The sequence below is a fragment of the Gymnogyps californianus genome, chromosome 5 (genome assembly GCF_018139145.2).
Source record: "Gymnogyps californianus isolate 813 chromosome 5, ASM1813914v2, whole genome shotgun sequence".
NCBI classification, from domain to species: domain Eukaryota; kingdom Metazoa; phylum Chordata; class Aves; order Accipitriformes; family Cathartidae; genus Gymnogyps; species Gymnogyps californianus.
This window is the reverse complement of record NC_059475.1, coordinates 46,942,292-46,969,917: the sequence shown is the minus strand read 5'-3', so window position 1 is coordinate 46,969,917 and position 27,626 is coordinate 46,942,292. Positions and strand designations below refer to the sequence as shown.

General features: G+C 46.5%; 1 protein-coding gene across 6 annotated transcripts in view; it reads right to left on the bottom strand.

The window, feature by feature from the left end:
• ADCK1 (aarF domain containing kinase 1) overlaps positions 1–27,626 on the bottom strand; it is a 78,412-nt gene that overhangs the window by 36,913 nt on the left and 13,873 nt on the right. For 5 of the 6 annotated variants that reach the window (XM_050897492.1, XM_050897496.1, XM_050897493.1 and 2 more), the window contains exon 3: positions 12,429–12,632. The exons of the other annotated variant lie outside the window; for it this stretch is intronic. In XM_050897492.1, coding sequence (XP_050753449.1) covers positions 12,429–12,632 — 204 coding nt within the window. The remainder of the gene's footprint in view (positions 1–12,428; positions 12,633–27,626) is intronic. 6 annotated transcript variants of the gene reach the window in all.

Genomic DNA, 27,626 nt, shown 5'->3' with positions numbered 1-27,626 from the left:
ACCATTTTGACTCCAGGCATAAACACATCCCTGCCATGCACTGGCTGAAACCCGAGTAGGAAAGGGTCAACAGACCCACAACAAACAGGCCCCGTTAGTCACAGCCAGGCAGAGGGAGGCTCTGCTGAGGACTGCAGAGATGCCCCAAGGGTCCTGTCAGCAGTAAGCCTGCACAACAGTAGCAGTCCTGTGAGAAATAACCAGCTGCTAGAGCCTGAGGATATATAGGGACCTTTGGGAACAGACATCACCTGTGCCTCATCTCAAATGCCTCTGATTCAGCTTTGAAAGCCTGGGGGCTTTGAGAAGTGTATGAGAGAAGGGGTGGGGGTGAGAAATGTCTATGGGCAGGTTTATGGGACTATACAGAGAGTGGTAAGGGGATGTCTGGGGTATATGTTTGGAAGAGGTGGGCTACAAGCATCTGATTGGCAAGCAAAGCTGCACTAGGGCTTGTGCAGAGAGTTAAGGAGGAGGTATGGGGCAGTGCATTTATGTGCACAGCTTGTGGGAATGGTAGGCAAAACCCTCCATCCACAGAGAAGCAAGTGAAGAACAGGGTCAGGACAGGTATTTGTGTGTGTGTGCAGAGGCAGGGAGTGCAGCGGGAGTGGAGGGCTGTGTTGCAGGGTACATATCTGGCAGGACAGTACTGCATATATGTGAGTGTATGCTACACTAATAGACCCTTCTACTCCAGCTCCTAAAATGGAGAGAGAGGCATACTCCCATGAGCACTATGTGGAATGCTTTTATGTGTCTCCTCAGAAAGGGAGGAGGGAAAAGTGTTTCTAGGCCTGGGACAAAGAGCAGGAATGACAGAAGCAGCATTGCACAATCCAGCAGCCTGTCACCAGGGTGGACAGAGGCACAGTACAATGAAAACAGGCAGACGGCAAAGCCCAGTCCCAGCCAGATTCTGCCCAGCTACGTCCCTTCCTCAGGCTTTGGTCATAATTACATTGATGCAAGTGCAATGAAGTTTTACTGAAGCACAGCATTGCCCCAGAGTAATAGGACAGGGAAGCAGGAGTGAGGATCTGAGGTGGACATGGAAGTACATGTAGCCTGGCAGATGTTGGCAGCTCTGCTTGAACTGAATTCGTATTAAGAAAGGAATATAATGAGGTCACTACATTAGAAGAAAGATGCTAAAAAGGTAGTAAAGCCTGCTGAAGATTTAAAGCTCATAAGCCAGTTACTCATGCTGACTGTGCCTTGATGGGATGCTGAAACACCGGCACACCTGACAGGCCAGTCAATGCAAGAGGCACAGCTGTACAGCAGTCCACACCACAGAGAACAAGGCGCAGGGACTGAAGAGAAGTTGAGGTAGAATAACTTACAAAGAGATCTGGATGGGACCCTGGAGTGTGTATCCTTTGCAGCCTACTCTCAGAAAAAATGTACAGAGATCCAGAAAAGTCGTTTGAGAGAGACAACTGCATGGCAAATTAAATCCACAACTGACTCTGCCAACAGCATCACTGGCACCAGGCTGGGGAAGGGGTTCCGTGCATCCCCTAATGACCAGTCATACAAATCCTGGAGCCCAGAGCTCTCTGCACTGATCCAGAGAGGAAAGTCCTATGCTAAGCCAGCCACATCATTTCCTGCTTCCTTCTTGTCAATCTCTCCTCTGAATATCAACCTCTCCTTTCTTCTCCTGCCCATATTTCCCCTAGTTTTCATGTCTCTGCTCTGATCCATCTCCTCCTTCTACAGTTTATTTATTACCTGTCTCTTCCTCCTATATTTTTTCCCTTGCCCCTAGATCTTCTTGTTGGGCTGCCAGGTCCCTGGTTCAGTGGTGTAACTCAGCTGATTTTTCCTCCTTAAAGCAATGTCTGCTCTCATGTAAATCACCCTCCAAACCCAGCCTGTGAAATGGGCTTGTTCACCAAACTCTATGAATAGGAAAGTAAGCACAGCTGGCCTATTCATAATCAACATAAAAAATAGATTAGCACTTTACAGATTAAACATTATCGTTTCAACAGTTAACATAAATCAACTACACTTACAGGCCTAGCATTGCTGCTGCCACTGCAGGGTGACAAGCATTGCAAAGGGAAGGGCTGCCAGTCCAGGGTGCAGTGGGAAACAGCTCGTTTGTCTTCCACCTTGAACATAAGTTCTCCTCTGGCAGCCCCAGGGTGTACTGCTAGAGGCTGTTACAAGGAGAAAAGTGGGCTAAGGAAACAAAGGTAGGGGGTTAATTTTGATCAATTCACATGCATTTCCGAGCAATCCAGCAACCCACTATTCTGGAGCCAGAATCCAATTGCCCTACTTCCCTCCCTAGGGCTGATGCAGCTCAAAAACAGATGGAGCAACAGAGCCAGCCTCTGGAATAGGAACACAACAGGGAGCCTCTAAACCCTGACTGGTATCTTGCTCTGTTGCCTGTAGTTCAAAATCATTGGGCTCCTGTGGATGAGGTAAAGCAGTTTGGTAGATTCTATCTAATGTAAGCAGGGGCGCCCATCTCAAAAAACACCTCATCATAAGCTGGGGAGCCACTTCACCAAAGAAGGGCCAAGGACTGAGATCCACTCCAGACATGCGCCGTGGAGAGCAAAGCCAGGAGAGAGTAGCCCAGAGCCTGCTAGTGGTTAGGCTGCACCTCCTCCTTCATCGGGTACAGGACACTAAGTCACTGGAGATGCTCAACCCAACACACGTCATCAGTGTGCTATGGTTGTGTAGTCAACGGAGAGATAAGGCCCACAGAACCAGTACAGTCCACACCCTTCCCTTCCTCCCTGCTCACTCACTGAGAATCACCCAGTATCTCAAATGTTTAGCTTGGAGCAGCCAACCTGCAATTCCTGAGCTGGTCCTGATGATTGCAAGGGATTGGCAAAAGCCTTTGACAGGATATCCCATTAAGAACCAGCCTCACAGCTCTTTCAAACAAAAAGAAAAAAAAAAATAAAAGAAGAGGAATAGGTTAGGTTACAGTCCAAAGGACAAAAGACAGCCTGGGACAGGACGTGTGGGCTTAGAGGTTTTCTTGGCAGCCAGGGCAAAGACACTAGCAGTTCACAAAGGACAAGGCAGCAAAAGTTACATGGAGAGTCTTCTTTAGTATAACCCCTCTTAACAAGCCCTGGTAATTTTAATTGCTCTAGCCTCCTTCTAGCCTTTCTTGATAAATGGGAATAACAGTTAATAGACCTGAACCAATCAGTTACATCCAATAAGGTGTTTGGCAAAATTAGCTTTGTTCTCCACTCACAACTGATACCACCTCAGTTTAATTCATTATCTGAAATGAGCCAACTAATGTATATTTTCTACTAATCATTTGAAATTTGGAAGGGTTGATGCTGAACAGCCTCTTCCAAGAACTTGCCAATTTGAGATGGAGTGGTTATGTGAGCTTTGTAAGGGAGAAACTTGTGGGTTTGCTTCAGCTGAGCTCTCCTGGCACAAGCAATAGGTCATGTGAGTTTATTGCTTCAGTTGTCACAGACAGCTTCACAGGTTTGGCTCGGAACCATGCATCCTGTAAAACCAAAGCACTGCAAAGCTTACAGAAAATAAGTGCAAAATGTGCTCAATGTTCACAAACATAACTTGATTTCCAAAGGGAACATGAGAAAACTTCCTCTCTCTCAGGCTGGCCTGCCTACTAGAGACTGACACGCTTTGCTTACTAATGGTGGAAAGACCTTTGAGACCCCTTAGATTCCAATTTTTGCTTCAATTCTCAAAACACAAAAGCATGTTGAGGGTGAGGCTTCCCATGAGGAGAATTTCCAATGTTCTCACCCATAGCAGATTTTTCACAGGGAGGAAAACCTGCAGGCAGGGTTGAAGTGCTTTCTATAGCTCAGCACCCTTCCATGGAATCAGGAGCTGTCTCTCAGACAGATCCCAGAAGTGCCATAAAACAGAACTTATTAGATCACCGTACATCTTAAAAATTCATAAAAATGCTATGTGTCTATTCTGTGTGTTAGGAAAATGTAGATATGCCAAGGTTGGGCCCTATAACTCCTTATTTCATCTTATGTCATTTGTTTCATCTACAAATAACCTATTGCCAAAAGCCGCCAGACTCACTGCATCATGTTTTCATGTTCCCAGTGGGTCAAAGAGCCAAGTAACTGGGCAAACGTAAAATTCTGAAAGAAAACAGGAGATGCTAACGAGGCAGAATCAAGTAGGATATTAAAAGATCAGTGGGCAGGCAGATGACAGGATTCCCCGCTCCCTCAGAGAAAAATCAGGCATACTAAACCCAGCCTGTGTCTAGATCAGAGCATCAAGTAAGAATATTTCTGAGTGTATCAGCAGCAGGCTTTGAAACAGAAGCCAGTCCCTCCACATGGCAGCTCAGTGTTTCTGCCCCTGCCCAGATCCTGCTGTGTAATAAATGCATAGAGATTGCTGAGCAAATGAGACACACACCACGTTTGAAAAAAGGAAGTCTCCATATGCAAGAAGGCCACATAAGGACTATTAATCCCAGTTACAGATAGCGATTTCCAGTGATTGTTTGGAACTAGAAGGGTTACCCATGTGCTGAGAGGTGGTTTCTGCCGATGGCTAGAGCACTGCTGTGCAGCACATCCACCACCTCTGCAGGACATGGACACTGAACACAGCCCAACACAGCTGTGGTATGCATTGCCAGCCAAGATTTATTTGCATCAGAGTAACACTTCAGGTGCCATCAAAACTCTGAGAAAACTGTACTGAAGAGAGCTTACCATTTGCACACAAGACACTGTAAGCCAACAAATTCCCTGCAGGTGTGTCATACACTAACCCCCAGGCACCTAAAGAATTTGTAAATTAAAAAAAAAAAAATGTCACTAAGCATGCAGATCAGAACTACCCCTTACCAGGCCATTCCCCATTGCATTTTCTGATCTCAAATCTTTCACTTCCTTGCAGGACGCCCTCCAAAAAATCCTTCAGAAAATCCACTGTCCAACCTCCTGTATTGTAAATCTTATTAACTTGAAGGAAGCCAAAGGATCCTCTAATCTATCCACAAAACCTTCCCTCTCTTAGGCAATGGGGCTTAGAGCACCCAGGAAGAGGCTGCCATGAGCAGGACTCAGCCAGATCCTCTCCCAGGAGCTGTGAGCAGACAGAAAACCCATGAAAGAAGGGAGTACCCTGTGCCAAAGCTCCCCTGGCAATAAGGACACCAGGCTGTCCTTGGCGTGACACTAAGGGTCAGTAACACTGGAGCTTGTAAACGGAGTGAGCAGGGACACAGCAACAAAGCAAGGTGGACCACCTGGGCCACGCAAAGTTCCCTGTTTGCTTTCCCCATCTGCCCTTGGCAAGGGAGCCGCAGTTCTGGGCAGCTACTGCCCGCATGAGGGCTCAGTGTAGAGGCAGCCACACTGAGATCCACCAGCGACTGGGGCTTCTTACCAGAGACAGGGCAGGGAGAGCACAGCGGAGGCTGCAGCAGCAGCGGGACCTGCACAGGCAGCTGCTCCTGCCTTTCTGTTGAGTAATGCGGGCCCATTTGTTCTGGGTGACATTAATGCTATTCGCCATCCATCTCAGACTCTTTAAATTACCTTTTTATGGCCAAAATCCTTTTCATAATTGATAAAAATCTCTTTTTTATATCCCGAGTTATTGAAAAAAATGTGAAGTTTTTTTATTCCTCATTATAGTTTTAATACAAATGTGTTTTTTATTGATGGCTGCTTGGAAGCCCTGACGGGCCTACTGAGAGAGGCTCAGAGGGCTGGGAGAAGGGCCAAATCCTCCCATCCCACTTCCCAGCCCCTCACACTGTCAGAGTAATGGCCACCACAGCCCAGCCTCCACTCTGGTGGGTAATGAAGGGTGGTAACATCATGCAGGAAGAGATTTCCTGTGATGGACATAACACCCATAGCAGGCAGAAGAGGGTCTTGCTGACCTAAATCTAGTTTCCCCATGTCTGTTAGTGATGTACCCGAGGGGCAACTTCACAGAGACCCCAGCACAGCATTGCTGGAGCGGGGTACTTAAGGACAGAACCAGGGTCACAAGCTACGGGAGACCTGGGTGTTCAGCAGAGCCATTCAGCATCAGTCCCACAGCCCCAAGCAACCATGACAGCGACCATGCACTGACGGTGCCACACATCAGTGCTTTTGGGCAGAACACTCAACCACAAGGCTGTGCAACACCGGAGAAAGCAGGCACATGTCCTGGCATCCTGGATGGGTCAGACAACACTGCCAGCCTGGGAAGAGGCTTTCTGGGGCCGTAACAGGATCTGCAGCATTGTGACCTGAAGACCTTGTGATCTAGCAGGGTAAATGAATCTTCTGTAGGGCAACATATGGAGCCAGCTACAGAAAGTGGCTCATATTCCCTTGGGGACAACTTGGATGCTGTAGGACATGCAGTGTAATACCCAACAGCCTATTGAAGGCCTAGCTGCTCTCCCACAGGGCTGAACGCTGCTTTAATAGTTCTGCAAATCAGAAGTAAGCATATGTCTCGCCAGAGCTTAAAATGCTAATCAACAGTTCCAGAAGGAAGGGAATCAGTCTGTCCTCCCTGTCACTGGCACAGCAAAGGCTGCCACGCTGTACCGAGAACACGTACAGAAATAGGAGTAAAAAGAGGAGTCTCTTCTATTCCCTCTGTCTTTTCTCATACTCCAACAGTTCGAGGGCAGGGAAGTCTCTTGCTGTGGGGATTAGCACCTTGCTGCAGTCTCATTCTAAATCTTTCCCATGGCAGGTTCACACGGACATAGAATTTTTGTCCCTCTCTGTCAAATGGCCGCGTGGCACTGCTGTACATCATTGCAGTGACCATGCTCCCAGGTGTATATGGGTACATTTCAATAGTGGATGAATAATGCTCGTGTACCCAACCTAGAAAACACTTTGGGAACCTTGGGAGCAATTTAAAGTAGAGGGGCAAAGGGCAGTATCCTTCTTAGCCACAGTTTTGCTGCAGGGACAACAACTTCTCAGACGAGGAGTATCTGTTTCTTACCGCACAGCGCTGGTGCCATGCCAGGTACAACGGTAGGAATCCAAGGATAGCAAAGCCCTTTAACCTAAGGCTGGGTCCTCCAAACATCGCTGTGAAAATGCATCCTGCTTCACAAACCACAGCACAGGAGGTTCCTCTACCACACGTGCTTTGCTTACAAATCACAGTCAAACCGTTGACATATCCTGCCCTGCTCAATCAGCAAGCTCCATTACTGTATGGCTGCAGGGGGTTTCTTGCAAATGGCAAAATAGTCCTTGAACAACAGGTAAAAGCTGCAATTAACTGTAGATGAAAAGGATGGTCTCCTTGGAGGTGCTGGCTAATCAAGCAATTAGAAACTACTTCCCATTACCTGCACTCCCACAAAGCAGAGCTAGACTGACATCCTTCCAAATGACTGTCTTTCCATCTATTTAAGCCCTTTATATGATTTGGCAGAGACAAGCCTTGACCTCTGGGCTCTCCCCAGCCCTTTCTCCCAGCTTTGAACACAGCAAGCACTGGAACCAACACATTCAATCACTGGTGTGTTCTCCCTATAGAGACTGTTTTGCCTCTCAGCCTTCCTGGAGTGCAGCAAACTCGCTAGCAATGGTATAAGTATGTACACAGATGTGAATACCTGGGATCAGGATTTCTTGGGATCCCTCATTTAATAGCATCTGAGACTGCTCAGCTTCAGCAATTTCCACTCTTCTCTGCGACAGCTTCAACAACTGTTAGCAGGAGGCCAGAGATGTGAGGATAAGTCAAGGGGCAAGGAGGAAGAAGAGACCCTCACTCCCATGGCAGGCAAGGCCGGTCCTGTGCCCTACACCAGCCCCTCGCCCCCCAGGCAAAGACGCAGCCTGGACACAGAGCACCTGGGCAGCCACATGCACAGGCACCCCAGCAGCATGGGAAAGACCTTACCTGGGACCACACTGGCCTCATGGGGATGCTAACTTTATCCTTGCCCTAACCCCCAACCACACAACCTCAGACCAGACACAGGATTAGGGACCAGAGAACCGGCCTGACGGGAACCTGCCAGAAAGGAGCACAGGTGGAGGAACTGGGATATTTCTGAAAGGACAGTGGTGAGAGATGGGGAGGGAGGAAGTGTCTCCCACCAAGAAAAATTACCTCCACCATGAGTTAAAGCCTGGGTAGAGTATGGAGTACACAAACACACCGAGAGGGAGAATAAGGAGTCTTGGGGAAAAGATTAGAAAGTTGACAAAATACCGATGCGTGAGGATGGGCTGGAAGCCGATGAGCAATGGGCTCTGGAAAGTGACGTCTTGCTGTACACAGGAGAGGGATTACAGTGGTGCTAAGTGGGTAGAGTATGCTGTGGCCTACTGGGATGTGCAATATGACTGCAAACCAGGAGGTATTTTAGGACTAGAAAAAGGTAAAAGAGCATGTTGGCATAGATAGGAGTACACAGTGAAGCGAGGAGATATCACAGTATCTAAACTCATTATCATTGCACAGCAGCAGAGAAGTGAGACCCACAGAGCCATATTAGGGACTGCACTGGACAGTACTGGAGCCAGACAACAGAAAGGCACCAAGGATATTTGGAAGAGCAGGGTTGTAAAAGCTGCCAAGTCATTCTGCAGCCACTCAGTCCTATGAGGAGGGATGCTCTGGATCAGAGCAGAGAGAAGCAGATGTATTTTTGAAAGGGAAGAGTTTCACAATAGTCCAATCAGTCTTAGCAATGAGTGATTAGCTCCTCTGAGCACCTTGTCCATGGAAATCACATACAGAAAGACCTACAGGAAGCTTTCTGACAGACACCAAAGGGCTGTCAGGTGGAACTGGCTTGGCCAAACTCAGAGATGCCCTGGGTTCTGCATCTCTGCTCTGGGACCAAACTGGCATCACCTCCCCAGTATCCCTGTATCCCACAGCCACAAGCCAGTCCCTTCCAACAGACCTGCCAGAGGGAGGAAATGCCCCTAATCCCAGTGCTGGGAAAACATTTCTTCCATCATTTCTAGTTTCTAAGCACAACAATTTTGTGCTTTTAGGGTACAGCCGCTCTGAAAGATTTATCTTCCAGAGCCCCTCATCAGTCTTTCTCCCTAAATGTCTGGTGTCCACATTTCACCGGAAGTTGCCTGGCTCTGCTCTACATGCACTTTGTTGAGTTAGAGAGCTTAACTGAACCAGCTATCTTTCCCTGTGTCCTTAATAGCTCTTCAGAGAAAATTACAATTGTGGGATAGGGAACATACTCGTTCTGCTTTCATTTTCCATGCTTGACACCTTTTCACTTTCAGAACCTTGTTCAAACAAGGAAGATGAAAATAGAGGTAGGAGAGACTCTTTCAATCATATCTCATCACCCATTCTTATGCACACAGCTTTTCCCAACTGCTCCAAGGAATACATCCAGAACAAGCCCAACCTGTGGTATCTCCACTGTCTCCCCAAAAGACTCTTACTCTATGATCTTGCTGGTGATTCGTTTCCAGGAGTCATTGTAACGATTTCTTTGTGCAGCCTCTCCCACTGCTACTAATCAAGTTGCCCTGAGAATCCCACCCCCCACCTCAATCTCTTGCATACAACACTCAAGAGAATGATCACCTCCCACCATCACTTAGCCAAACCACTGTGGGTGAGATTAGAAAGACAGCATCTGCTCACTACTGATTATTTTTATCCCAATGATCCCTGATAGGTACACAGATTCCCCCTAGACTTAAAACAGGTTTTGACAGGGCAACCCACTAGTCAGCATATAAGATGCTTCTCCTTCTGTGTCAGATCAGCACACATGCCATTTGCCTTTAAATCAGTCCATCAGCTCATGCAGCAGAGATATATGCTGCAGCTCCCAGACTCCAGCCATGATGCTGGCCTAGAATGGGAGATCCCCCATCAGCAGTATGTCACACAAGTCTGCATGGTGACAACAGAGCCATGCTGAACTGCTGTAAATCTACCTCACAAGCCCTCTGTCTTTGCCCAAAGATCAGTTCCATTGGCATGGTTTCCATTTAAGCCAGTTTTCCCACAAAACCACTCCATTTGTCAAACATCCAAGCCTCTGATAAGATTCTCAGGAGTAGGTCACATCAGAAGACAGACTATTTGTAATTGACTCAAGATATAATGCTTCTATACATGAAATTGGCTTTTTTTGATCTTCATGCCCTTTTGCAAGCTCTTGCCTAATTTGTCAGCTTGTCACATTCCTCCCTAGGTATCTCTGTATTTCCAGTTGCTATTTCTCCCATTGTTCTGCACAGATCCAAACTGTACGTAACTACTTCTTGCCTACACTTGAGATTCATCTGAGGAGCCTGCTCTTGTGCCTGATGGGGGAACTGGAAGTCTCACCACTGAATTCGAGAGCAGCAGGGTTAGGCCTAGGCGCCCCGGGACGGTTCCCTTGCTGTCATTTTCTCTTCTATTTGAATTCATCTGCAAGTTCCCCGGTGTGATGCTGGCCCCAAGGGGGAAGATTTCAGGATCCCTCTTTACACTCTCCTCTGCCCTGACACTCCACCTTGCCCTTCTGCCATCTATATTTCAGATAAGTATATCATATTTAAAATGTACTGAGGATGTAGCTACACTGGAATTAAAGTTGTTCCTGAAGTAACCCTATTAAATCCTCTGGGCTCCAGCAAAGACAACTTTGGTGCACTAGGTTCCCCAAATCCTTTTTGTTTTTAAATACCTTGATTTGGTACCTTGTAACTAACGGACATGGGCATTTATCTCGGCTTTTAATACTGCCCAGCTTCACCAGCTCCTTTATTTTTATACATGTCATTCTCTTCATTTCTCTCTTTTATCATCGCTCTCTTTCTCTCATTAGCATTTCCCCTCTATCCCTTTCTTCCCATTTCTACCTTTTTTCCCTCTTTCTCTCTGTCTCTTTAAAATTAAATATTGCCCAGCACTGCCCATGTGGGTGAAGTGAATGCTAAGAGGGAAGGCTGCTGTGGAGACTGGATTTGAGCTGCCTTGCTGGGAAACAATGCAGCATGGAGGGTTTGTCTAGCTCTCAAAAAGCTGAAAGAAACCAGGGCGTATCAGTGGCAGCTGAACACGCACTTGAGAGAAAAGAAAAGGACCAACCTCCAAGCACCTGCCTCAGCCTCTGAGAGATGCCACACAAACTGAGCCAGAGGTGGCTGCCGTGGTAATTTAATGGGGGCCAACCTCAGAGTGGCTTTCCGTGGCTCCTGCGGAGGGGAGATTGCTGGATGGAGGCCCATGGAGCAGCAGGGGTCTGCAGGGAGCAGCCAGCCTGCCCCACTCCATCTATCCACTGAGCTATGAAACACAGCTGGTACCAACCATGCTACAACTGCAGTGCTGAGAGAGGGAGCATCTTGCAGGTCAGGGGCTGACATTAACCCTGCCATTAAACTGCAGGGAAATATTAATTGTCATTCCTGACTAGACAATACCTAGACCCTTAAACTACACATAGGCAGACCCACCCCATCCAAATCTGCCCATAATATATCCACTAGGTGCAAATACTTCACTTACCCCCTCATGTTCCCCACATACCTCCTTACCACACAGTCAGACAGCCCAGAACAACCCAAAACACCCCACAAACCTCTATATATGAGCAACAACAGATGTACACACTGCTTCTTCAATCTCCTGTCTTCCTCCCCCTCACATGCACCTTCTCTACCATTCCCTTTGCACACTGTTGCCTCCTGCCTCCCTCTCACCATGTCAGTTGTGATCCTTGAAATGCTGCTCCTCAACCAGGGCTGGAGTGTGAGGGGATCTCTTCTTGTAAGGGGCAATATGCAAAGTAACAGAACACCCTCTCTAAATACTGTGGTTACTTCCCTTACATCTAATGAACACAGGCACCTACCTCTGACCTCAGTGCTGTGGGCTGTTGAGGGTTAATGGTGACACAGACTCCAGAGCTACTGCATTACCTGACTGCAAGCACCAAAAGTGATTTATGCTATTATTTTCTTTGGGGGTTAATTAGGGGCTCGAGAAAGTAAAGGGCTGTCAGTGCTAGCTGGAATTGGTCTAGTGCAGCCAGGGGAGAGCCATCGTCCCTCACAGAGCTCTGCTAATATATCTTTGTCCTTAACATCAATACCTCCATCTCCCACCCCTCAGTGTGGCAGACGGCCCTCCATCCTGACTTCCAGCAACTCTGTCTTGGCATAACCTCTGGGGTACGCTGCTCTGCTGAGTCCTGCCATTTACACCTGGCAGCTTTCATACCCTTAATCCTCTGTTACCTTCTCCTTTCCTAAGCTTGCCAATAATGCCCATCAATGGACAGGGAAAATTTGCATGGCATTCTCCCAGGGGCAAGGAGGAGATATCTCCCCTTGGCATCTCTTGCAACTGAGAACCACCAGGGACCTCCTTGCTCCTGTTTTCCTTCCTCTAGCTGCCCAGGGCCTGCTGAGGCCTGAGACGCCAGCACAGGCTATGGCTGCCCCTACCTCTTTGCCCAGATCCTCACGGATAACTTGCTCAATCTCCTGCCTGGTGCTCTGCGGGGCCTGGCTGTGCAGCACTTTGAGGGTGCGGGTGTACTCCTCAGGCAGCAGGTAGTCAAGTGCTCCCAGGTGCTGTCCCACCTTGATGAAGGTGCCTCGGTTGGCGCAGCACAGCTCCCGGAGGCGCTCAGCAGAGCGCAGATGCACCTGTGGAGAGACCAGAACATCAGCCAAGCCCTTTTGCTGTCTGTTACATGCACACACCCACATATGTACCTTTTATTTGTCCAGTATTTAAACTGACCAGGGATTTCCTTTCTTGATTTTGGGCATCATCATCTAATGTGTCAGCTAAGTATTATGACTCTGGCTTGATTTAGAGGGGCTGAACCAGACCAGGACAAGACGCTCCAGAGTATAAGAGGCTTCAACACTTGTTTGCACAGGCACCATGATCAGTGACAGCACATTAGTTTTTGGCTCTGTCCAGGGCTACATCCTTGCACAGAATAAGATGTCTAGCCATAGGGCAGCATTGGTTTGTCACTGTGATCCTCCGCGACAATGCACAGTTTGGGAATCCCTAGTCAAAAGACAAAAGTCAGGACCACAACCATGTATGTTAGACTCTTAGTGTAAGTGCAATGAATTAAAGTGAGAAGAAAACCATAGACACCATCCCAGAAACTTCCAGGAACTTGGAAGAAGAATCTGTTAAAAATCAAAACTACAGATGTCTATTTGGCAGTGAGGAGGACAATATGTGGGCAGTCCTTCATCCTCCTCAGCTCACTCTGACACACCACAAGGTGAAATTACATCCCTCCAGTCCAGCCAGGTCTTGGTCTTACTGCTTACATTGCCAAAAAAGTCTGCAGTGACAGTGGTTTTAGAAACTAACTGGAAGACTTGTCAGCTTTGCTCATACCAGCCAAAACGCAGCCACCAAATGACAAAACCTATCACCAACCACTTGCCTGATCTGGATTTCAGCTCCTGAGGTTCATTCTGCCTCTCAAGAACAGACCAGCCACCACATCCTTCAGTGACAATGATTTATTCTGCCTTTATTACTCTCATTAGAAAAGCCTCCTGCCAAGGACAGAGCTATACTCAATATTCTTTAATAAACTTCAGATAAGTTTACCCTGAGACATTAATAAAATCTAAGCAAATCAATGACAAAAAATAACTCCACACCCATCTCCTGTTAATGCCTGACACCTCTCTGTATGGAGGCTCCTAATTCCTCTGGCTTCTGCGTCAGAAGTCACTGAAGGTCAAATCCTGTGTCTGCAGACCTCCTCTGCCCAAGATCCTGTGGTGAGGGACTCCACCAAAAGCCTCGAAGTACGTAGCAGAAAGGAACACCACCACAAACATGCATGAACACCACACACACCCACACACCCAACCTGTTTAGTGGCTATCTTTGCCCTCCATGCAAAGCAGTGCCGTGTCACATCATGGGACAGGGCGAGTGTCTCACATTTGGGAACATGTCAGGGGACAGACTGGGTGCTGAGATGCAGTGCACGAAACACAGGCCTAGGGGAGTGTGAGGAGAAAGCCTAATGTGCAAGTCTCACACTCAGCGTGTGAGACTTGACAGCTTGATGCACACACGCACACACACACACACTTTCCCAGGTGGGCGCGCACAGGCAAGCGTAACTCGTGCTAGGAGAGTGAGCTTCCCCCAGCATGTTGCCTGCTCAAAAGCACTCGCAAATACATAGGCAGAAAATAACATCCACAAGCATGCCTGAAGTCTCCCACATTATTGTGCTGCATTTTACACACCAGCTTTAAAGCTTCTGCTGTAACAAGCAAGCCTCTGCCCTGGCTGTTTCCCTGCTCTCCTCCCCTGTGCGGCAGGGGCAAAGGCAGGCAAAAAGGGGACAAGGAAAGGAAGCTGTGAAAGAGGATGAGAGAGCAAGAAAAGCAGGGAGGGAGTAATGGGATGAAAGAGAAAGGCAGTGGGAGGGAGGGAGCCAGAGCAGCTGGGTAGTTTGTCATAGCACCAGCAGTGCAGCCCATTACAGGGAAACAGCTTTTATGCAGCTCCGATAATTGCCCTCTGCCTGCTGCCTCCAGCCATGGAGGAAACCCCCCACCAGCAGCAAAGGGGAAGGGGAGCTGTGGCCGGCTGCCCCCCCGAGGCATTGGGCAGCCACAGCCCAGGGCACTGGCAGGAAACAGTGGCAAGGCTCCTTGCAGAGGTGCTCCAAAAACCCCAGCACTGAGCACAGGCCAGCACAGGGCCCTGCGACCTCCCACAGGCACAGCAGGAGCCCATCAAATGACTCTAGGCTGCAGCATGGCTCAGGGCAGAGCGGCAGCAACCCTGGGGCTGTAGCGTGGTGCTGGGCATGAGGCCGGGCAGCCAGCTCGGGGTAAAGGTGCTGGCTCCAATGTGCCTACCAGCCCCACACGGATCACTAAGGGAGACAGAAAAAACAGGATGGAAAACTCACGTAGCTTAAAATGCAACTGGTTGTAGACACACTTGGATGCAGGGTGTACCTTCATGTTGGTCACTGCTGAGAAGAAGGCAGAAATAGCCTCTCTCTCCTCTAGCACAAGGAGAGAGGAAATTTTGGCCCTCCCAAACTTAACCACCCTGTAGAGAACCCAGTTGGCCTCATGGACACAGCAGTCCTGGCCAAGAGAGACAACAGCATCCTTACAGAGGGTTCCAGGAACAAAACAGAACAAAACCCCCATGCACAGCATCCTCCACCATGCTCTCACAACTGGCTTGGCTAAAACTCCTAAGAGACAGCTGCACTGGCTGGGTGTCCGGACCAGGGAATGCCAGCTCATGCCTCTGCTAGACAGACAGAAGATGACCAGGCAACTTGTCTCAGAAGAAGGAAATCTATCTGTAGCCCCACATTTTAGAAAACTCCAGCCTGCATTAGAGGCAGAAGTACAGTGAGAATGAAGCAGGACTGTGAATGCAGCTTCCAAGGTCTCTTTTCTTATCAACCAGGTCAGGATTTTTAGCAGAAAAATGTTCATAACACTATCTATTAATTGGCTGGATCTCCCCAAGCTAGGTCACGGTCCAGATGCAGCACTTGTTTCTCTGACAGGTGACCTTCTCCTAATCATAGGCAAAGTAAGAGTGCCACATTCCTACTACTGTGTCCGATACTGTTGACGTTTCTGTCTTACCTTGAAGAAACTGTAGGGTAAATGGAAACCCCCAGAATGGCTCACAGCTTTTCTCCGAGAAATCTCACAAGATACTGCTCTTCATTGCACTTGCTTGCACTTCAATACCTTGAAGACTCTTCTTATCAGGGAAAAGAGCTGGGAACAACAGCTAGTTAGACACGGACCCTCTTCTATGCATCATGCCTAGGAGCACACTGCAGAGAAAGGAAGCGTTTCATGTACCGAGGATTATCAAGAATAAGCCTCCCCCGGGAAGCACTTCAGATCACAAATGCTGTCTGAGTGTGTATACGGTTCTTTCCTCAGTCCACATGGGCATCTCCTTCTGTCTCAAATCCCTTCCCCGAATTTCAGCAGGACAAATTCTCCATTGACCCACAGCATGGCTATCAGACTCATGTGGTTTACCTAAGACCTCGGTAGATTGGGATTAACACTGATTATTAAAATTGTTCCATACGGGCCATAGTGAAAGTAACAACTGTCAGGTATGGAGAGGAGGCACCTCTGGGATGAAGCACATACTCAGCAAGCAGAGCTGCAAAGGGACATTTTTTAATTTACCCTTGATGTACAAGCAGACCTGGCTTCTCAAGTCATTTTGATGCTTTTGAAGGAGCCTTTACTCACAGAGACCTTGGCAAAGAAGTGCTCTTCAGAGCATCAGACGTGCAGGTGTCACAAATTGGCAGATGCTAATCTGGTCTTAAAAATAAAGGTATTAATTTAGAAGAAAATAAATACCAAAGTTAAAATATACTGGTGAAAACATGAGTATCTGGTATCTGGTGACAGACCTGGTGACAAAAGGGCTCAGACAGGCCACTAAAGACAGTAAGGTAAGTGGTGGAAGCCACTCCTCTTATGAAAAATCCTTCAGAAAAGTCATTCCAGCCCTGAAGGGCATACTCATAGCTGGTAAAACGTGAAACAAGAATTAGGAATGTAGAGAGAAAATTTGAAACGCAATCAGTCAAAGACATAACAAACAAGTCACCAGAAATTCCTGGTGATGAGTGCTGCCTCCAGGAACGCTGCAAACACAGAGATCTCACAAAGGACGACAGGCTGGATTTTGCCCAGAGGACAGGGCTAGAAGGGCTGCTCCTCCTCGCACCTCCACACTGGAGAGCACTCTTGTGCGGGTGAGCAGGAACAGCTCCATGCCACGTGGTGCCCGGTCACATCCCACCTACTCCCAACCTGAGCAAGGGAAAGGAGGCGCCTTCTCCTGCTGCAGGCAACTCCCTGCATGGCGCAGGATGCTGAGGAGAAGCCTGCCCATCACTGCTTACAATGGAGATACACTCTCCAAGACAGTATTTCAAGAAAGATGTCTCCAGAAAATACCTTGAAAACTTCAATTATATAAAAATTATAGATTAATTCAAAAAGTAGCTGAGATGCTAATGATCATAATAAAAAGGGGATCGCACATTAAAACTGTTAGCTTCCAGAGGACTGAAGGGGAAGAAATGTTGCCCTGTTTTTAAGAAAAATCCAGAGTAATCTGGGAAATTATAGTCCTGCAAGATTTTATTCTGTATCAACTTAGTTAAGACAATAATTTTAGAGAGTACTAAAAGTCATCTAGCTAAATGTGATATGACTGAAGAAAGCCAACACGGATTTTGAGAGGAAAAAAATCATTCTTCACCAGTCCACTAAAATACTCTGAGCATGTTAATGCAATGGTCAATAGAAAAGGGAGATATTTACTGGGACTTTCAAGTGGCTTTCAATAAATTCCCTCACAAAGAGTGAAAAGAAAACTGAGTAATTATTGGAGAAGATGCAAGAACATCACTTGCTCATTTTATCCCATTCCCAGCTCAGAATTCCCTCTCTGCAACACCAAGCCCAGCACTACAGACAGCAGCAGTGGGGGACTGTCTAGTTAGAACAAGGCTGCAACATTTAGTGATGTTTTTACCACAGCTTCATTTCAACCTGCTCTGAGCTCTTTTAGACGAGGTGATACTGCAGAAGCCCTGTCTACGTTAGCACCTGCAATGTTGTTACTTCCAGTGAGGCTGAACTAGCACTGGAAACACTGAGAAACGTGATGAAAATGGAAACAGGCCAGGTAGCGCCCACAAGGCAGAAGGGGCTCTCTACTGTAAATGGGTTGACCCACATCACTGTCAAAACCAAACAGCGGAGTGTCGCACTACACCCATTCTTACTGGCAAAGGAGAGAACGGTGCAGTGACAAAAATTCCATGAGATGCAACAGAAATTATTCATCACTATGGAAAAATAAGCCCTGCCAAATCCCTACCAAAGATAGGTGAACAACCAATAGACTGCCAGATCACCCTCAGCATAGATGGCTGCAAGGTTACACATATTGGAAGGTGCAATTTATCCTGCCCACACATACTGATGCGCTCTAAATTAACTGTAACCACCCAACACTTGCATCACATTGCTGTGGACAGCTCAGTGAAGGCACCTGCTCAATGCATAGTGGGGGTCAGGAAAACCCAAACAAGCTGTTTGACTGTGTTAAGAAAGGAAAACAGAAAAACATTGAAAATATCAAAATGCCATTGTACAAATTGAAAGCACAACCTCACCTTGGATTCTGGACATCCCATCACAAAAAGAGGTACAGAAGAAAAAGAAGAGGGCAGAGAAGGACAGGAAAAAATTATCATGGACTTCAAAAGAGTCTATAAAAAAAGAGATCTGAAATGTTAGGGGACTGTTCAGATTAGAGAGAGTTGATGCATACGAGAGAAAAGTTATATGAAATCATAAAAAGAAAATCTCCCATTCCTATTTCCAGCTCTCACAAAACAGCAAATAATAGGGCATTCCAAAAAGCAACAACCTTTTTAAAGTTTTTTTTACATCCCATTTTGCACAGTACAGCATTAACCAGTGGCACTCACTGTCAGAGGATAGAGAACACAAGAGCTTAATGGAATTCACAAAGGCTTTAGACATTTATGATAAAACAACCATACCTGATTTTATATGGAGCTTTTCATCTCTAAACGTGCTTTTACAAAGCTCTTGACAAAACTCAGGATCGCTATCCCCCATTTTACAGACTCATAAGAACACTACATATAATAAAATGTCTAAAGGGCTTTAAACACTCTTGCTTAAGGCATCAAGACAAAAATTACCCTATTGATGGGCCACAGTGAGAGACAGAATGCAAACAGGGTGCACTGATGCTCCCAGCATCATTAAAATCTTTAAAGAACCTATTTGCTGTATCCAGCTCCCACATTCTGGTTAAATCAGTCACGCCTTCTGCTGGGGTTCAACCTGCTTCCAAGGATCTTCTGTATTTATTAAATTACCTGCCATTGCAAGGACTTGGGACATTGGTGATGGACTCTTGCTTTCTTCCCATGGCACAGCAGAACTGCTGCTTATGGTCTTTCATATTAAGCCTTTGGGATGCTGGGAAGTATCTTGTGGCACACAGTGTGTGGGAGCATCCCAGGCCTATATGCTATCAGCCATCCTGGACGAGACAGCTCTTCCAGGAATGCCTGCAGTAGCAGGAGACTGGACTGAAAGAGCCAGGCTGTCCCTTGGACTCCATACAGAGGGAAGAGAGGATGTCATCACACCTCTGTAGCAGGTATCCCCAAAACATGGTAAGTTGGGGAGGGAGAAAAGACATGTCAGAGAAGATAGGAAAGGAACCTGGCCACAGTCCTTTTCTCTTCCACCTCTGATAATGACAAGGCCATATGCACACGACTGGTAAAACTACAGAACAGCTTTAGATGACCCAGGACAGCACAAACCAGAGAGGAATGAAAGGATGTCCACCTCAGCTTAACACAGTGAGAGACTGAAATCAAGTGCCATGCCAGAAGATCTGTGAAAGTGTTTAGGGAGGATACAGCTACTGGTGAAGTGAATAGGGTACTTGGGTGCTTTAAAAACAGCAATAGAAGACCTAGAACCCATTGCAATGACAGTGTAGTTGCGTCTAAGGGGCTGTTATCTCCTCTTTCAACAAATCTGAATAAGCATACAGTTAATATAAACTGCTGTAGCCTTCACTAACACTATCAGCCTGGTAATCAAATTGACTGACGGCAGGGATACTGCAGGGAGACACACCACTCTAAATGGAATTCTTACTGCCTCCTTTTTGTACTATCTTTCCTGCCTACCTTTTACAAAAGCTTGTTCCTAGGCACACCAGATATTTCCCATTCAAATGCTTCCTTATACCAATACTAACAGATAATACTGCTGATCACGGACAGATCCATGTCTTTGGAACTGGAATAACTCCTGGTACAATCTACGCCACTATCTATTAATTCATTATTTGTGTAAGTTATGTATAACATTCCTAAAGATTTACCTACGGGTCTCTGCCTGCCCATATGAGAGTAGGGCATTCCATATGTTCCCACTTAGGCAGGTACATTGTTACCTTTTCAGACCTATACTTTTTAGTTAGTTCCCCTTAGTGCGAACCCTGGTTAAAAAGGCATCCCCCTAATTCTCAGTTTTGACTTGCATAGCTCAAAATAGTCCTATCAGAGATCAAGATCCTTCAAAAATTCTGGCACAACAGTTGGTTGCCAGTGGGACAGCCAGGAAGTGAGAAAGAGAGCTTTACAGCTTGCAAAGGATAAAGGACGGAGATGATCCCCTAGACTAAAGCAACAATTTCTTAGCTTCTCAGTTTCACAAACACAGGAACAAGGAGTCACACAACTAGCAGGATGGCCAGTGAACTCTGTACAAATTCAAGGTTTCATGGTTTAACCCCAGTCAGCAGCCAAGCACCACACAGCCGCTCCCTCACTCCCCATCCCGCCCCCCACGCTCCCGGTGGGATGGGGAGGAGAATCAGGAAAGAAGGCAGAACTCATGGGTTGAGATATGAACAGTTTAATAACTAAAGTAAAATATAATATTAACAATAATAATAATGAAATATAATAATAATAGTAATGAAAAGGAATATAACAAAAAAAAAAGGGGGGGGGGAACAGTGATGCACAATGCAATTGCTCACCACCCGCTGACCGATGCCAGAGCCGCAATCCACCCCTCCTGGCCAACTCCCCCCCGTTTATATACTGAGCATGACGTTCCATGGTATGGAATACCCCTTTGGCTAGTTCAGGTCAGCTGCCCCGGCTATGCTCCCTCCCAGCTTCTTGCACACCTGCTTGCTGGCAGAGCATGGGAAACTGAAAAGTCCTTGGCTTAAGATAAGCGCTACTTAGCAACAACTAAAATATCAGTGTTATCAACATCATTCTCACACTAAATCCAAAACACAGCACTGTACCAGCTACTAAGAAGAGAGTTAACTCTGTCCCAGCTGAAACCAGGACAGAAGGATATACACAGTGAGCCCGCGTGAGACAGATGAAATCTGGTGTTGGCTCTGGGACCTTGTACCACCAGTGCTAAAGGCAGCTGAAATTAAAGCAAACACGTTTCATGATTTGTGCAAAACTTCCCTGGAGATCACAAGGGACTTTTCCAAACCCAGGCGAGCCCATTTCACGCTGAACAGACGTGCAAGCTCCCACCCTCCAAGCCATCAAGACTCTGAATTTCCACACACAAGCACACACAGACATTGACCTCCCACCTACGCTACACATACTCCCGCACTCTTCCCGCTAATACCCTGACTCACAACACAGTTCGTAACAATCCGTACAGGTGACTAAGGGGCAGCCTAGCAACAAACCCCTAGTTTGAGATGCCACTTGGTTCAGGAAACATTTACACTGGGCTGAGGTCCATCTCTTCAGCCAGTCACTTCCCAAGCTGCTCTGCAGAGGAGGAAGCAGTGTTGCTCAACTGCAGCGCAGAGCACCAGCAGTCACCTTTCTGAACCCTGCCGTTGCTGGCTGGTGCATGCTCAACCAGCACTGATCGCCGGCTCGTGTTCCATCTTCATTTTGCTCCAAGCTCGGTCATTTGTGCTCTGATTATCTCTCATTACTGACGACCTTGCTGTAATGAGTTTTAATCTGCCTCGTATTAATTAGAAACATTTTCATTAGCCAGCTCAATTTTAGGTAAATAGCTAATAGAAGCAACTGAGCTGCAATTAGTTATCTGTGGGGCAGTGCAGGAGAAAAATCAGAAGGGAGCAGCTGTTTCCCCTCTAGACACCTCTGTGATATAATGCACTATTTTGTCTAAGTCTCCTGAGCAGGGAGAACAAGGAGCACAGGGAAGGGATGGTCAGAGACAAGGGGAAAATAACATGCTAAAATAACTGGGACGTAGCACTTCTACGTCTATAGGCTATAGCATTATCTGTCTATTCTCTCCCACTAACAGTTCCAGATCAAACTGTTGAATATAGGAATCTGAGAGTCAAGCTGAGTCCTTCACACATACAGACATCACCTCCAGTGAACAAGGTTCTGCTCTTGAAGCTGTTTTACCCTGTGACTGTACAAGAGGTCCTTCACACAGGCTCTCTTTTGGGGCATGTACACTTAGGTGAATGGTACTTACACATGAGGATAAGATCAGATCAGATTTGCATGACAAGGAAGGACCAGACCTATGTATACACAGATGTATAATACTTGCAAAGTCAGCAGGTTCCCAAAAGTGGCCTCAGTGCCTTGTTGTCCGATAGGGTTGGTATACAAAGAGATCTGTCCTGTGCTTCGTTGCAGAGCACCCATGGAGGATAGGAAGTAATTCAACAGCACGGCTGCAGAAGGCACAGAGACATTTACAGAAGCCTCAGTGAAATCAGGCATGTGTCTTGATCCATTGATCACAGTGCCTGCAGCTCCTGTTACGGAGGCAGGTGAAATGATAATAAATTTGACACAGCATCTCTCAAAATCTTGCTAACAAAATTAATTCAGCTCAGCTTAGATCAGACCACGTGGGATGGCAGTGAAAACAATCTGAGGGCTGTAAAGACACCATCTTATATGGCCTTGTGTTTAGCTGTAGTGGGGGGGCTCCCAGCCATCAGTCCTATTAAGCCCTGTTTTGTTTGCTATTTTCAGTTGCTATAAGGCACAAGATCAACCGAAATGTGTGTTACATTCAGGAGTGTTCCCTAAACAGGAGCTGCTGACACACCCTACAGAAACCGTAGACTATTGACTGAACAGCAGGAGATGATATTGTGCAGCAACAATGATTTGAAGGGATAACACTCCCCAGACAGCAATGTCCGTGTAAGGAGACCCTGGGAAGGCAGTAGCATGGGAAGTAAGGGCTGGCCCTGGGCTATGGGCAGGGTGGGGGGAAGAGCTCATACAAGGCCACAGTAGGAATTAGCTCTCACTGAAGCTCATACAGTTATGGCTATGCATAGGGAGGCTTCGCATTGGGGAGAGGGGTGTAGAGATGGTCTCTTCACTTAAAAAAAGGTCTGAAGTCCCAGACAGAGTAGAGAGAGCAAAACAAACAGGAGCCACTGCAAGACAGATGAACCAGTATGGTATAAAAGAGAAAGAGTTTCATGATTTGTTCTCAATAATAAAAGCAGATGGTGCCAAGAAGGCTGACCTGGTAACATCTTCCAGCTACTCAAGAGGTCAGACGCTGTAAACGGGAAGGGAAACATACAGGGTGTTACTAGGGTTAGTGAAGAGGTGCAAGATGAGATGAAATGAGTATCAAGGGAATCTGTTCAATGCTGAATATTCCTGGCCTTCAAAGCAAAGTGAAGGATCCTAGAAGCAGGGATGAGGATGGACATCTGACAGCCTCTTCCCTTAGTCCCCACACCCTATCCTGCAATAAAATGGAGCTGGAAAAGCCATGGACTCCACAGAAAGCACCGACAGACAGAAGATACACTGAAAGACATACTGAAAGGTGAGGTTTATCAGGATGGATGGCCCAAGCACCAAAGGAAAGATGGGGGAAGCTCAGCTAAGTCTCATCTAGTTCAGCAGCTGAGAGTCAAGACAGGGTAGCTTCACACAGTCTGCTCTCCTAGTGTGGGTGTGCAGGGAAGAAGGAAGCACAGAGGCAGCCGTTGCAGCTGGAGGGGAGAAATCATCACATCCACTTTGTCAACGCCAAAGAATCTGGGCTGACATTTTTCTCTTCCCAACAGTCGAATCCCACCCTACCAGCTGCACGTCACAGCTGACCTCCAGTCAGGACCTATCTGAGTCAACGTCAGGTGATTAAACCGTGCAACAGCAGCTTCTCCCCCTTGTACATATGCAACTTCTCTCCTGGCAGGTCACTCCAACGGCCAGGGGAGCAGAGCAAGCGGGCTCCCTCTCTTACAGCCACACAGACAGGCACCAGCATTCAGCTTGGTCACAGAACCCAGAAAGAAGGGTTTCCATTCCAGTCTCTCTAGAGATCTCAATACAGCCCCTCACCAAACTGACAGAGGCAGATTCCTCTCCCCTTCTTTAATCTGAGAAGCTCTAACCTTTAAAGTACAGACCTCTTCCCATAGGAACAGGATGCCTGAAGAGGAGAGAGACAGTAACACATGAAATACCTAGAAGTGATTAAATTGGATTGATGAGGAAGTCAGAAAAGATAACAACCATGGGATTACACTGTCAATTCCAAAAAACTGCAGTGATTGTCATAGCACCACATCCAACAGATAGAGAGTGGCTGTGGTGCCAGTAAGTCATCATCAATGGCAAAGTGCAGTTCTACTTTTAAAAGTGCCTATGTTGAAAAAAAACCCAAAAACCAAGAAACGTCCCCTTGTTACTCAGCAGGTCTGTTCCCTTCTGGGTATCAGTCAGAGTTGCTGACTTCAGTGAAGGGAAAAAAAAAATATATATATAAAAAAAATTATTCCAGCTTTTTCATCTGGTTAACACCACACAGCTCCACACCACAAAAGGCAGCTGGTGTCTATTAGCATCCCAGCAATGTCACCACTATGGGAGACCTAGCTGGTGTCTCTTCTGATTCATACACAATCAATAGACTTGTTAAACTGCAATTAGAAGGTCAGATCCTTCCTTGCAGCCACTCCTGTGCTTTCTCACTGAAAACAATAGGTTTGTGCAGGTGCCAATGGAAGCAGAATTTGGAAAAAATGGGCTTATGTGGGTGCCAGTGAAGGTAGCATTTAGTCTACTGAATCCTTACGGCTGCTAGGAACATAAGCAACAGAGAGAACTTATATTGGCTTTGAGAGTGCCACTTTAAAATAGCATGAGATAGCAGTTTAATAAAGTAAAACATATGAATATTTGACATGGCACAAAACTGAGATGAACAAAAGGAGAGCCCAGGTGAGGCCGCATGTTGGTTATCCATTATTCAGAGTAGATTACTTTTGCTCCCACAATAAGCAGAAGGAATTACCCCCAGCAGTACCAGAGGCCTTTATTGCAGCTGGTATCACAATGAACAATATTGTACACGTCTCCCCTGCACTTGGCTGTGGCTCACCAAGGTTGTGAAGGGAATAAAACTGAGATCATCTTTATATACAATTAGATATTCAACATCTTGCCCTTTCCATTGCCAGTTGTTGAGCTTTCCCTCTCATGTAAGAGACGAATGAGCATCCACAAGGCAGGGATGCTGCATTTGTAAATGTCAAACATATTATAAGAACCTAGAGTAAAATAGTCAGTAAAGCTGTTGGATATCTTGTCTCATTCTAATTTTAAGAAAACTGAGTGTCCCTCCACCTGCAGACTCACTGTCAGCCATTATCTTATTTACAAGGAATTGGGTGCAACAGGAAACATTACCAGTGTATGGGGAGCTGGGCACGCAGCCAAGAAGAAAATGAGCAGAAAGCCTCCACCTCCAGGTTACCTGTCCGATCCAGGATCAAAGTGACTGGTCAATATTTAAGAGTGGTTCAGCCTAAGACATTATAAAACAGATTTCTGCACAATTGCCTGCGAAGGAATATCCCTACCCTTATCCCCCATCCTTCCAGAGAAGCAACTACAAATAGCAGGAAATAGGCTTTATCAAGTGGAAATCTAGGGTGGATTTTTTTCTTGATTTAAAAGATGCTGATTACTACAGATCACCTGTGCAACTACCCCAAGGGGCAGGGTAAGGAAAGCCCAGTCCATCACTACCCAGTTACAACTTCTCTGTGGAGAAAACTGCAAAATCGGGCAGCGCTTGCCACAATTTAAAAAAGAAAGCATCCTCTAGGAATCCAGAGGTTTCAGTCTGAATCTCACAAAAGCAAAAGTCAAGGTTCCTTTGTCAAAAGGGGGAGAATCTGGTCTAAGAGGCTAACACGGGACAAGAAAAAACAAAGATGACACTGCAGTGGAGATAATAGGCAAGAGGCAATCTCCATCAACAGGCTAGTCAAAGATAGCTAATTTCTAACCCTGGCTAGAAGGTAATAGTAAACTCAAGACAAAAGGCCTATGAGAAAGGCAATCAGTGCAAAACCTGACAGAAAAATAATACTGATGAAGATCCTCCAAAGAATCAGACTTTGCTGGCAAAATACAATCACTGTGGACAGTTCCAAAGACAAAATTTGCATGCCAAAAAGGACCATAGAGAATTAGCACTACACAAGATGGACGTGAAGCAAAGCGATGAAATCAGATGCTAGTAATCTAAAAGTAATACTATCTATGACTTCTAGCCTCAAATACTTAATATTAAAGCATTTACATACTCCACACAGAGATACAGAGATCCTATGAAGAACGATGAAGTCACGGTGAAACTGGGAGTTGACATCAGCAGGCAGGAGAAGATGGAAAATGGGATAAACATGGTCTTGATTCAGCCTCTTGAAGAGAGAGGAGCTTCACTGTTCTCTCATTAAGGAGATCATGGCACAAAGTGGGGCTGTGTGTTGATTACCACTGAAGATTTGTTCCTTTCCTGGGCAGGGACAGAGTGCTGCATGTACAAGCACTTGGCTGGAGGTGGTAAGAGGGGACTCCAGTCCCAACTAGAGAGATCCTTTGCCAAGTGACTACTACCTGACGACTTGAGTGAGACATCAAAGAAGGCAAAGCTGAGAACACAAAGAGGCCTCCTCCAGAAGCTTCTTTAAATCTACATTACGCCTATTCTGAAGCCTAAAATAGGCTCCTTTTTAATCATGTGCTCATCAGCACCTGGGATTCACTAGCATCCCATAGTAGCCAGTCAACTATGAGACACGTATCTAACTGCCTCTTTGAAAGCACAATTACCACGTCTACATGAATTGCTGTCCTGACTACACATAAATTGGGTGAGGTTCTAAACACAGCCATGAGCAATCCAGATATTTCAAACTCCTCCTCCCCCGGGCTTTGACAGAAGCTTCAGTCACAGGGAAGCAGGGTGCCTCCATCACCTCCACTACAGGAAGGGAGCCATCTATGGGCCACTTCACAACAGTCCCCAGAGAGCGCCCCACAAGAATAATTTGGGGCAGGTAGTCTGAAACTTCCAGGGGGACACAGGCAGACAGAACATCATTGGCCACTTGGAACTCAACCAGCACATCAGATCTGACCTCCCTGACACAGGGAACCCTTAGTGGCAATAAAGCAGTCCAGCTAATGCCTTTACGTCTTGTTCTAAAATCCATCAAATCTACAAGTCCAGCATTCCTCACTTCCAAGCCTTCATGATGCTGCTCAACCATGACCCAGACAGAAGATATTGATCCAATACCAACCATGAAGACCTCCCCTCCATATGGCAATGCCCAGACTCAAGCTCATTTTGGCACATGATATTGGGAAACCAGAAGCTCAATAAAAGCAAGCTTGGAAACCCACTCTATACTCTAGTCCTAGTTTTGCAAATCCCCCATCTCCAACAAAATATGTGTTGGCTTACAGAGAAGCATGTGTTTCTAGCAGTTACACGGGAGCTGTTAGATTTTACTATTCAGTTGCCTGAAAGAAGAAGAAGAAATCTCCTCTGTTGGCCTATTAATCTGTCATAACGAGATTCTTCATAATTAATTTGTCCCTAACAGTTGCTTTGTAATGGTTGCGAGAGAATATTTCAGGAATGGCAATTACCTCTGGTGTCAAAATGATGAGGAAAACAAATGTTCAACCATCAACAAAATGCAGTGCCTTTTCCACTCCCACCCGA